We start from the raw sequence: 12,672 nt of genomic DNA, 5'->3' as shown, positions 1-12,672 counted from the left end.
TCCTGTAGAAGTTTTTAATTTATTCCCACTCTTTTGTTCCCCTTACTTAGGAAAATTTGTGCATGAACCTTGGTGACTTACATATAATACTAATATTATTTGCTTATTTAATAACTAAATGTGAGGTATTATATTATAAAGTTACATTGTAACTAATTGAGCTTGGTGGCATACCTATAATCCCAGTAATTTAGAAGTCTGAGGCAGGAGGATTGCAATTTTGACTAGCCCTGTCTCAAAAACTTGAAAGGGATGGGGAAATTTAAAAAAAGGAAAAAAAAAATTAGTGGGAATGTAGTTCAGTGGTAGAGTGCCCCTGGGTTCAATCCCCAGTATCACAGAAACAAAACCAAAAAACATTATATTAGAACTGATTGTATTTTATGCAAAAAATTTCTTGTACTTTTAAAAAAATATAGTCCCCCCCCCCCCAATTCAACCAATAATTAGAACTGCAAATTTTGGTTCTGGGACAACCAGTAAAGTGTTAACCATTTGTTTTGTGAGAAATAATATATATTTTTTCCCTCTCATAGGTATCAGCATTATTTTGGGAGTGGCTGAGGGTGAGTTCTTTATCCATGATGCTGAGATTCAGAAGTCTGCACTTCAGATTATCATCAATTGTGTGTGTGGCCCGGATAACCGAATATCTAGTATTGGCAAATTTATTTCTGGAACTCCTCGCAGAAAGTTGCCTCAGACTCCCAAGAGCAGTGAGCACACCCTGGCCAAGATGTGGAATGTGGTTCAGTCTAACAATGGCATCAAGGTGCTTCTGTCTTTGCTGTCCATCAAGATGCCCATCACAGATGCAGACCAGATTCGGGCCCTGGCTTGCAAGGCTCTGGTGGGCCTGTCTCGCAGTAGCACTGTCCGGCAGATCATCAGCAAACTACCCCTTTTCAGCAGCTGCCAGATCCAGCAGCTGATGAAGGAGCCTGTGCTGCAGGACAAGCGTAGTGACCATGTCAAATTCTGCAAGTATGCTGCTGAACTCATTGAACGGGTGTCAGGAAAGCCACTTCTCATTGGCACTGATGTCTCCCTGGCACGGCTGCAAAAAGCAGATGTTGTTGCCCAGTCAAGGATCTCCTTCCCTGAGAAAGAGCTGCTTCTGTTGATACGAAACCATCTCATTTCTAAAGGGCTTGGAGAGACAGCAACTGTGCTGACAAAAGAGGCTGACCTGCCCATGACTGCTGCCTCCCATTCTTCTGCCTTCACCCCAGTAACTGCTGCTGCTTCTCCTGTCTCTCTTCCTCGAACGCCTCGTATTGCCAATGGCATTGCAACTCGATTGGGTAGCCATGCTGCTGTGGGTGCTTCTGCTCCTTCTGCCCCTACTGCCCATCCTCAGCCACGGCCCCCACAGGGTTCCTTAGCTCTGCCTGGTCCATCTTATGCAGGCAACTCCCCTTTGATTGGTAGGATCAGTTTTATTAGAGAGAGGCCGTCACCCTGTAATGGCAGAAAAATCAGAGTGTTGCGGCAGAAGTCGGACCATGGTGCCTACAGCCAGAGCCCAGCCATAAAAAAGCAGTTGGACAGACATCTTCCTTCCCCACCTACGCTGGACAGTATCATCACAGAATATCTTAGAGAGCAACATGCTCGCTGCAAGAATCCAGTTGCCACCTGTCCACCTTTCTCTCTCTTTACTCCTCACCAATGTCCTGAGCCAAAACAGAGGCGGCAAGCGCCAATAAACTTTACCTCAAGGCTAAACCGCAGGGCATCATTTCCAAAATATGGAGGGGTAGATGGCGGATGCTTTGATAGGCACCTTATCTTTAGCAGGTAAGGAGAGCCTCCTTTGTGGAAATTGGAATGATTCTTTTATTTAGATCAAAGTGTTTGGGCAGTATCTGCACAGTGATTAGTTAAGAAAGCCATTGTTGGCCTGAAATACAATTTTGTCATTTTGTATCTACACAAGTGATACAAGTGTACCACCTTTTGTCAACCATGGATTCCTTGTGTTATTGTTGACAATATATTGATATGATAGTCAAAAGCAGTTTATTTTCTAGAACCCATACAACACACCACCCCTAATCAAGCTTTCAAACTTGTCTTTGTCCAAGTTGCCTTCCATTCTGATCCTTTACAAACCTAACATAAAGGTGGTGTGATCACAGTTTTAAACATAGGAATCTTTGTTTAATTTGTAAGTGCATTTGTGCATTTCTGAACCCCTTACACTGCAGAATCTTGCACTAAAAATAAAGTTTATGGTGTAACAGGTTGTGGCCAGTAGTAAAGACTGTTTTCTAATAGTTTTGTAAGAGCGGCTTTGTAACCTGAACACTAAAAATCATCAGTAATAGATGGGCAACTCAAAATGGTTGGCAACCTGCTTCACTTTTCTTGCTAAGGATTGTTAATTTCTCTCATTTAAAATGAAAATGAACCATGAAGGTCATTGATATTTCAGAAAAGCTTACTTTTTGAAATGTAATTCTGTATTTTCTTTATTCTTTCTAGCAGATTTTCTTTTTCAGAGTTCTTGTATATATCTTTTGCCTCTGATTCTCAGTTTTTGATTTTTTGCTTAGATTTCGCCCTATTTCAGTGTTTCGGGAAGCCAATGAAGATGAGAGTGGCTTTACCTGCTGTGCATTCTCAGCACGAGAGCGGTTCTTGATGCTTGGTACCTGTACAGGGCAGCTGAAGCTGTACAATGTATTTAGTGGACAAGAGGAGGCCAGCTATAACTGTCACAACTCGGCCATCACACACCTTGAACCCTCCAGGGTAAGTGCTTCTTCCCTGGATGCTCTCAATCATTCTGAGACAGGTTGGTGAAGTGGAGAAAAGGAGACTCACCTTTGTTGGGTCTGATTCTTTTTGAATCAGGTGGAAATTATAGTTGAGGATGACTTGTATTTCAGAGGAAAATGGCCAGGTATTAAGAAGAAAGGAATCATCATTGACATCTTTACAACATATATACCCCTCCCTTGGAGCTATTTAAAACAATTTTTTAAAAACTAGTTTAGGAGGATTTACCGTTCTTATAATTATTTTCTAGGGCACTACAGGGTCTTATGTTTAAATCCTATTGGTTTCTGAGTATTTATTTCTTGGTTCTGGAGAGTTTTTTATTTTTTCTTGAATCAAATGTTTTTTATCTTTGTATGTTAAAATGCTAATGTCAGAGACATCTGCATATGTGTAAATACATGTTTACCCACCTTGGGTCTCCTCCTCCTTTTAGGATGGGTCTCTGTTGCTGACATCTGCTACCTGGAGCCAGCCTTTGTCTGCACTTTGGGGAATGAAATCAGTATTTGATATGAAGTATGTATTATTTACTTTTGTAGTCTCATGTCTCTGTGTTTTCATTACTTAATTTGTATCCCCCTTCATCTGGTTTTAGACAAGGAGCCTTTTGGGAAAAAAATGAGGCTCATGTTTAATAAGTTTTTATCTTTCTCATTTTCTAGATATTCTTTTTTTTAAATATATATATATTTTTGTAGTTGGACACAATAATTTTATTTATTTATTTTTATGTGGTGCTGAGGATCAAACCCAGGGCCTTGCACATGAGAGGCGAGCGCTGTATTGCTGAGCCATAACCACAGCCCCATCATTATCTAGATATTCCTTTTTTTTTTTAAAAAAAATATTTTTTAGTTTCATGTGGACACAATATCTTTATTTTATTTTTATGTGGTGTTGAGGATCAAACCTAGAGCCCCACGCATGCCAGGTGAGCATGCTACCGCTTGAGCCACATCCCCAGCCCTAGATATTCTTTTTTAAAATATTTTTTTAGTTGTAGATGAACCCACAGTATTTTTATTTATTTTTTATGTGGTGCTGAGAATTGAACCCAGTGCCTGACACATGCGAGGCAAGCACTTTACCACTGAGCTATATAGCCCCAGCCCTCTAGATATTCTTATGAAGTGTTTACATACTAGTTGTGCAGCAGACCCTTGACTAACCCATAATGACACATTTATGTTTTTTTTTTTCCCCCTAAGTATTTACATAGGGTATAATTGCACTGTTTGCAGGGGTATTTCTTTTTCTTTTTTTAAATGTTTACTTTTTAGTTGTAGTTGGACACAATACCTTTATTTTATTTATTTTTATATAGTGCTAAGGATTGAACCCAGGGCCTCGCACGTGCTAGGTGAATGCTCTGCCGCTGAGCCACAACTCCAGTTCCTGGGGTATTTCTTTTCGAGAACTAGGCTGGCATTCTACTGCTGAGCTATACTCACATGTACCCTATTAGCCATTTTTGTAATCAAGGAATTCCTATTAATTATTTGGGGTCCTCACAGATGTTCTGGTGGAGGGAATTTTCTTTTTAATTCAAGTGTATACAGTTGTTTTCTCTTTGGGAGCCAACCTCACAGATGTTCTAATGGAGGGAATTTTTAATTCAAGTGTATACAGTTGTTTTCTCTTTGGGAGCTAAGAATTTTGGGTGAATACGGTTGTGCAAGGGGCTGATTTTCAGTTTGTTAAAAGCATAAATCTTGAAGGTGTGTCACTTTGGTATGTTTATTGTTTGTAGGCATTCCTTTGCAGAAGATCACTATGTTGAGTTCAGTAAGCACTCTCAGGATCGGGTTATAGGCACAAAAGGAGACATTGCCCATGTGAGTACTTAAGCATTTATTGCTTTAAGCTGATTTTACTCATTTGTTCCTACTGAAATATTCTGGATCAGATGTGAGGACTTAAGTCTTATGGGTGGGTCACTACAAATACTCAATGATTTTCCTACCAGTTAAAATCTAAAAGTGTAATAAAGTAGTTTTAAGTTATATGGGAAGAATATGAAAGGGCTGAACATGGAATCTGAGAAAGATATTATAGGCCAGCAGATTCATTGTTGAGTTACTTACTTTTAGTTAAAATAAGGTCCCTTTTATGGAGCCTGAAGCAATAAATAAAGAAACAAATATATGCTGTAATTAGGTGGTGTTACAGGAAAAAAGAAAGTAAGAGGAAATGTTTATTGGAGGTGTGGGGGATTTCTGTTTTATCTGGGATAGCCAACATTACAGATTGGTTATTGTTTGAGCAGAGCCATGAAGGAAGCATGATTGAAGCAGAGAGGCAAAAGAGGTTGTAAGGCAGAGGGAATGGAAGGGAAAAGCCCTTGCTTGCGGGGAGGGAAGAGAGGAAAGGGTAAGTGCTGAGGCCAGTGATGACCCCATATTTTATAGTTAGGACCAACCTTTGGCTTTTCCTCTGAGTAAGATGAAGACACTGGATGGTGATCAGAGGATATATGATTGAATGTAAAATTTCTATAGTGGCTCTGGTTACTTTGAGAGAGGCAATAGCAGACCTTCCAGTTAGGTCAGAAGATGTTGTACCAGCCTGTATGTGAGAAGAGCAATACAGCTGGGTGCATGTGGGCATGGGGAGACCATGAGAAATGATAGGCCATGACCCTGGGGTTTTGGACACATGAAGTTTGAAATTCATTAGACATTCAGTAGGGAATGGGGAGTGGAATATATATATATATATACACACACACACACAGTTTGAGAGTTCAGGAGAAAGGTGTCTGGGATGGGAGATATAAATATGAGTTATATATACATGGTGATAGTATCTAGAGCCATGAACCTGGATGAGATCAAAGGGCTAGAGATGAGAAAGATTGTGAGGTCAGAGCTCTGGTTGTTTCACTATATAAAAATTGGCAAATGTGGGGGAAAATGTTGGCAAGTGAAGATGAACTTGAGAAGGAGCTCTAGAGAGAGTGGCCAGTGAGGCAGAAGGAAGTCCAGAAGACAGGTACCCTAGAAACCAATGAAAATAAATTTGAGAAAGGATTGATCAGTGAGTCAGAAACAATTAATGAATTGTAGAAGATGAGTACTGAAAGAAGACTAACAATGTTGTTAACCTTGTCAAGAAATAATTCTGTATTCTGGTGGAGCAAAACCTGATTAGAGTGGTTCATGAATGAGCAGGAGAGAAATGGACACACTTGTATATGTAATTTTTTTTTGAAATATTTTTGCTGAAAACCAAAGCAGAGAAAGAAGGGTCACACCTTGAGGAGTCTGTAGGATGGTAAATTTAGGGATAATTTTCTCCTAAATTCTCATTTGAAAATATTGAAACATAGAAAAATGAAAGAATAGTATATATATTCACTTCCTAGATTCATCAGTTTAATATTTTGCCATATTTTGTATGTAAATGTGTATGTGTTGTTTTAAATTATTTTGAAGTTGAAAATTATAAGCATCATCATGGCATTTTTATCCTTCAGTATTATGGTGTGTATCTCCTAACAATATATATTTTGTTATAAAATCATTTAGCAAATTTAAGAAAATTGTAGTAATTCCCAAATATTATTTGATATTTAGTCCATACTCAATTTTCCCATTTGTTCCTGATGTATTTGGTTTCAAATGTTTGTTTGTTTTTTTTTGAACCAGGATCCAGCCAAGATTCACACATTGCATTTGATTGTTATGTCTTACTAATGTTTTAAAGCCAAGCACCATTTCTCCAGTTTTCATGACATTGACTTTTGAAGAGACCAGGCTAGTTGTCTTATCCCATGATATGAATTTGTTTGTTTCCTTGTGGTGTTTCCTTATTTGTTTCAAAGAAAAGATTTGAAGTAATATAGTGTGTCTGTAAGCTGATGGGAAAGATCTGGTCTCTGCATGTGTTGCATATTGTAGACTTTGAAAACTTTTAATATGGTGGGGCTAAAATGTTTATATGGGGAGATTTTATGGAGAAAAGATTATTTCATTGATGTCTTTCTCCAGAAAATAACACTCTAAGGAGTATTCTGTGGGGTAATCAATGATTGATATGGACAATTTTTTTTAAGTTGTTTATGGACCTTTATTTTATTTATTTGTATATGGTGTTGAGAATTGAACCCAGTGCTTCCTTCACACATGCTAGGCAAGTGCTCTACCACTGAGTTACAACCCAGTCTGAGAATTTGTTTTAATATAAATGTTTTCTGTTTCTTGAAAAGGGGAAGGGAAGGAAAATTTGTTTTTCTTAAGTCCCTACATAGTTTCACTTCTCTTTTTCTTACTAGTAGGAAAGGGCTTTTTTAAGACTTGACTATGAAACAAAGTACTTAAACTTTGCTTGAATGGGTATGATCTTCTTACTTACCAGTCATTTTACAGTATTAGGGCTTTTGTAATTTGTCAGGGTAGGGGTAGGGGAAGCTTAGAAAGCATGGGAGAAGCATTTTATGCAGTTTCTCTTTAAATTTGTCTATGGATGGATTGGTCTGATTTTTCTCTTCCCACCCCTTCTTCTCTAAAGATTTATGATATTCAGACTGGCAACAAGCTGTTGACTCTGTTTAACCCAGATCTTGCCAACAACTACAAGAGGAATTGTGCCACCTTTAATCCTACAGATGATCTTGTCTTAAATGATGGCGTCCTCTGGGATGTCCGCTCTGCACAGGCCATTCACAAGTTTGACAAGTTCAACATGAACATCAGTGGCGTTTTCCATCCGAATGGGCTGGAGGTCATCATTAATACTGAAATTGTATCCTTTGCACTCCATTTGTTGTCCAGTTTGTTAGGCAGAAGTTCTTTTTTTTTTCTTTGTTTTTTTCCACATCCAGAGATTTATTCTTATTTGCCAAATTATTTTGTTATAATTCACAATTTTCTTGAGACCTATCTCGCCCTAGATAAAAGCTAGCATTTACAACCATTATTACTACATAATTGTGACACAGTAGAATCCAGGGGTTGCCAATTTTCTTCTTAACCATAGTACTGATTTATTAACCCTGGGGTGCTGGATTTTTTTTTAAATTTTTATTTATTTATTTTTTTAGTCATACATGACAGTAGAATGCATTTTGATATATAATACATACAAGGAATGTACATACATCAATCATATTGTCTATTCTATTCTGCTGCCCTTCCTATCCTCCCTACTCCTCCTCTCCTCTCCCATCCTTTCTCTCTATCCAATCTAATGTGACACACTTTTTTTTTCTTTTTCTCATCACAACATCATATATGTATTCTGTATAACAATGAGGTTCTCCTCCCATCTTCTGGGCAACTCCCCTTCTCCCTCTTTTTCCTTCCCACCTCTCTTCCCTGTTTAGTGGTAGTCTTTTTCTCATGCTCTTCCTCCCTATCCCATTTTGAGCCACCCCGCCTTATATCAGAGAAGACATTCGGCATTTATTTTTTAGGGCTAACTTCACTTAGCATAATCTGCTCTAATGCCATCCATTTGCCTGCAAATGCCATGATTTTATTATTTTTTAGAAGCAGAAGTTCTTTCTAGCAGTACCAGGTTAAAGTATCCACACTGATAATAATGTGGTGCCTCTCCATTGGTTTGAAGTGTTAGTGAGTTTCCAGTGGACTATATTGTTGATATTGGGAATTAATGATGACTTTAACTAGCATGTTTTCTATGTTTTAGGAAGAGTGACTAGATTCCTGGCTATCTTTATCAAATTGATTTTTATTTATCTTTGGAAGGATTTTACTTTTGCTCTATAGAAATCAGTTGCTAGACATAAGAAAATGAAGTGCTACTACGGGGAAGAGGGAATTCAAGTATCATTTATTTACATAAAGAGAATACTGGGGACATCATTCAATAATATCTGACTTTTAAAGTATCAATACCTAGCAAGAGGAGAACAAAAGTGATGTTTTAGAATTTCCATGAGGTTAGATAAGAACTTTTGTGTGAAATAGTTTTCCTTGACTACTCCTTTTCCAAGTGGGACCTTCGAACTTTCCATCTTTTACATACTGTTCCTGCTCTGGATCAGTGTCGTGTGGTGTTCAACCACACGGGAACAGTGATGTATGGAGGTAATAAACTTTTCACTTCCTTCTCTTCTCTTCTACTCACTTAATTGGATACTTCCTTTTTTGTGAGAAGCTCTTTAAAGTTCTGACGTAGATGAAAAGGTTAGTGCGGTGGTAACCAAAAAGAAGGTTAAAAATAACATTGATTTAGAATGAAAGGCAACTAACTTTGAAGTCAACAAATCTTGTATAGAAAGAAATTTTATGCTGTGATTTCCACACATATGTCTTAAAAACCTTTTTATTTATTGTTTTAGGATGTTGTAAGCCTTCAGCTGTTACATTTATTGGGAGCTAGATGAGAAGTTGAGGACATTGTTTGCCACAATAGATTGGATATGCAAGGAAAACAGTTTGAGAGGAACTAACTAAATTCAGGGAAACTGACTGAAATCTTGATTGGCCATTAAAATTTTCTGCATTTGTGAATAGGGAATGTTTCTGATTCTTAACAGTATTTTATTATTCCCCTGTCCCCACTAGCTATGTTGCAGGCAGATGATGAAGATGACTTAATAGAAGAGAGGATGAAAAGTCCTTTTGGGTCATCCTTTCGCACATTTAATGCAACTGATTACAAACCTATAGGTAAGCATGTAGGGGCAGGTATTGATCATTTTTTCCCCTCTTTTTTGAGGTACTGGCAGTTGTATCCCCCATATTTTTTTATTTTTGAGACAGGGTCTCTCCAAGTTATACAGGTTAGCCTTGAACTCGTGATCTTCCTGTCTCAGTCCTCCAAGTCACTGGGATTACAGGCATGTACCACTAACACATATTCATGTATTAGTTGAATCGTTTGTTCTTTTTCTTTGTTTTTAGTACCAGGGATTAAACTCACTGAGCCACATCTTCAGCTCTTTTTAAAAAAAATTTTAAATTTTGAGTCAGGGTCTCACTGAGTTGCTGAGGCTGGTTTTAAACTTGTAATCCTCCTGCCTTCCTCCCAAATTGCTGGGATTGCAATCATGTACCACTGCACCCAGCTCCAGGGAGTTTTTTACGTCTTAATGTTACTTTTTAAAGATCCTCCACTTTCCAGGAGGACTGTAACTTTTCACTGAAAATCAGAGGAGTTTTGGAAATATTTATGAATAATCACTTTAACTTCCTATAGAGGAAAAGCAGGTTTTAAGGTCATAGCTATAGGTCCAGTCCTGAGTCTTGTCACATTCTGTTTTTCAGCAACCATTGATGTGAAGCGGAATATCTTTGACCTGTGTACAGACACCAAAGATTGTTATCTTGCTGTCATTGAGGTAAAGGGAGCTTGCAGACATCCTGCTGTTTTTCTTATGTGTATGATCATTTTTAAGTTACATTTCAGGGGTTTTGTCTGATATCAAATGGGTTCTAAAGTTGATAACTTTTCTGATAGATTATTGATAGATTATTGATAGCCTACTGAATTGGTAGTGTTTGGGAGACATATAGTATAAGAGAAATAATAAGAAGGTCTCAGTATAAGACAATGTAGAGAGTCCTACCGCTTGGATTTACATTGTCATCCCTTTCTCAGAGGAGTCTTGCCAGAGTAAGACAGGTTTGTTCCAAGGATGGTGGTCTCTTCTGTACTTAGGCCCTCATTGTTCAAAACCTTCCTATGCTGTGTTTCTTTCCCTCTGTGTGTCCCAGGTATAATATTTTGAGAGCCAACTCAAGGATTTTTAGGTATTGGAAACATTGATAGTTACAGGGTCAAGGTCATGGGCACCAGAGCTGAGGTGTGGATATGAACCTTCTGAAAACTCACTATTCCTTCTGGACTGGGTGTTTTATTCCAGAATCAAGGCAGCATGGATTCTCTGAACATGGACACAGTATGCAGACTGTATGAAGTCGGCAGACAGCGTCTGGCAGAGGATGAGGATGAAGAGGAGGACCAGGTCAGTGCTCTTTGAGATGTCTTTCTGCTAAGTAGTGCTTCATAGAGATTGTGCTCTTCTGCTTTTTGCTAGAGGTTTTTTTTTTTCAAGATCAGCTTTTGCTACGTGTTTACCACATTTGGAAGACTTGTCATATATCTGAAACTTAGAAGAAAGTAAAATTATAAGACTCTAGCCCAGTACCTGATGATCTTGATTTCCACTGGTAGGTTAATTTGCAGCTTAGCAATCACTGAGTGTTGTTTCAGAGATTTCCATGTTTCAATCTCTAAATCAGGCCCTTTTCCGGCTTCAGTATAAGTAACCCCCGTCATTACTGAAGTCAGTACAAAACAGAAGAGCCACTGCTAGAGATGGATTATAGAAATTGGTTAACCTTTATAAAGTTTTGTGTTTTCTCAGTTTTATGGTATAGTGATCAGAGTAATAAGAAGAGATTAATGCTTTTGAAAAATAAAACATATATAAAATATGAGTGAATAGTATGGTGTCTCACAGTCTTGGCTTTTTCATTTTCACATGGAGTTTTAATTTGTGTTCACTTAATGGTAGGTAACTTACCTGTGTGGTGTCACACTCTTCAGATTTGAAGAGTTTCTCGGTTATCTCAATTTTCAGCAGTTTGTTTTCTGTCTGCTGGGTTTACACCATGTTCTCTTTTCAAGTACAGTTTCCAGGCCTAATTCTTTTCTCTAATCTTCTAGAATAATTTATTGCAGAGTGAGTATTATAAAGTTGAAATTGAATGACTAACATTTGACATTCTCTTGTTGCAGATATTAAAGCCAGTAAAATGTCTCTTTTTCTAGATCTTGAGTTCATTTTTTTCCCCCTCCTACTCTGGTAGTACTTAGTCTTGTTGCTTTGTGTCCTCTTTAAGGACACATAGGTGACCTAGGTGAAAAGGGGAGTGCCATAGAATATGAGGAAGTGTACTTCCTTCTATTTGTATTGACATAGCTTTTGCCCTCATCCCTCTCTTCCATTTTGGTAAGTCATGCTCAGAGGTTAGGATCCTTTGTTGTTAGGATCCTTTCAAAATAGCATGTACTTCAAATTTTAAAGGAAAATTTTAAAAGCAAAAAATTTTTGAAAATAATAATTTTGTGACTATTTTTGGGTGAAAGCCTAAGACTATGGACTAAGGACCCATGTTTTTTTGTAATAGAACTTGCCATTTTGTTTTGCTAATTTGAGATTTAGGTGTGATTTTCACTGTTGGGTTTCATAGGTTGTAAGCATTCACTTGCTCTTTAAATCAAATTCTTCTTTTGAATGCATTATCACTTATGCATCAAAGGTGATCCAGTATACCTGGATCAAATATACCTAGACAAAAGAAGCTGTAACAGATACTCTTACCTAAAGTTCCCTGTGTGTGCTCTTTCTACTGTTCTGGTGGTATGTTCCAATTGACTAAGCATGCTCAAAATTGATCCATAATCTCCAGATATAATCCCCAGATATAGATTTCTCAGCAGAGTAAGGAAAATAGTCTTGTGCCCCCATCCTCTCTCCCCTCTGAGTGTGGATGTTGGTTAAGGTGGGCTGGTAATCACCATGGGATCAGAGCAGAACTTTCTTCAGGGCCTGGCTGCTTCCTGACTCAAAGATTGTTTCTTTGTTCTCTAGGGTTGGGCAGTTTCCCATTCTGGTTTCCCTCTGTCCCCCCAACATAGTGAGGATTGTCATGATTATTGTTAAAAATATTATTTTGGAAAGTCCTATACTTAAAATGACAGCATTAGTATCGTAGTTTTTTTTTAATATTTATTTTTTAGGTGTAGATGGACACAACACAGTACCTTTATTTTTATGTGGTGCTGAGGATCAAACCCGGGTCCTGCCCGTGCTAGGCAAGCGCTCTATCGCTGAGTGCAATCCCAGCCCAGTATCATAGTTTTTTAAACACCACAAAAGACAAATAGGCTCCAGAGTTTAAAACTACTTCA

The 12,672-nt window shown here is 38.0% G+C and overlaps 1 protein-coding gene across 4 annotated transcripts in view; it reads left to right on the top strand.

The window, feature by feature from the left end:
- The window catches only part of Dcaf1 (DDB1 and CUL4 associated factor 1), a 70,025-nt gene that overhangs the window by 42,562 nt on the left and 14,791 nt on the right, over positions 1-12,672 (top strand). For all 4 annotated transcript variants that reach the window (XM_078043264.1, XM_078043262.1, XM_078043263.1 and 1 more), the window contains 9 exons: positions 537-1,800; positions 2,559-2,757; positions 3,221-3,303; positions 4,538-4,622; positions 7,297-7,530; positions 8,744-8,837; positions 9,318-9,422; positions 10,020-10,093; positions 10,619-10,720. In XM_078043264.1, the coding sequence (XP_077899390.1) occupies positions 537-1,800; positions 2,559-2,757; positions 3,221-3,303; positions 4,538-4,622; positions 7,297-7,530; positions 8,744-8,837; positions 9,318-9,422; positions 10,020-10,093; positions 10,619-10,720 (2,240 nt within the window). The remainder of the gene's footprint in view (positions 1-536; positions 1,801-2,558; positions 2,758-3,220; positions 3,304-4,537; positions 4,623-7,296; positions 7,531-8,743; positions 8,838-9,317; positions 9,423-10,019; positions 10,094-10,618; positions 10,721-12,672) is intronic.

Source organism: Ictidomys tridecemlineatus, chromosome 3 (genome assembly GCF_052094955.1).
Source record: "Ictidomys tridecemlineatus isolate mIctTri1 chromosome 3, mIctTri1.hap1, whole genome shotgun sequence".
Classification (NCBI taxonomy): domain Eukaryota; kingdom Metazoa; phylum Chordata; class Mammalia; order Rodentia; family Sciuridae; genus Ictidomys; species Ictidomys tridecemlineatus.
Note: the sequence above shows the minus strand (reverse complement) of the source record. Positions and strands in the feature narration are given on the sequence as shown.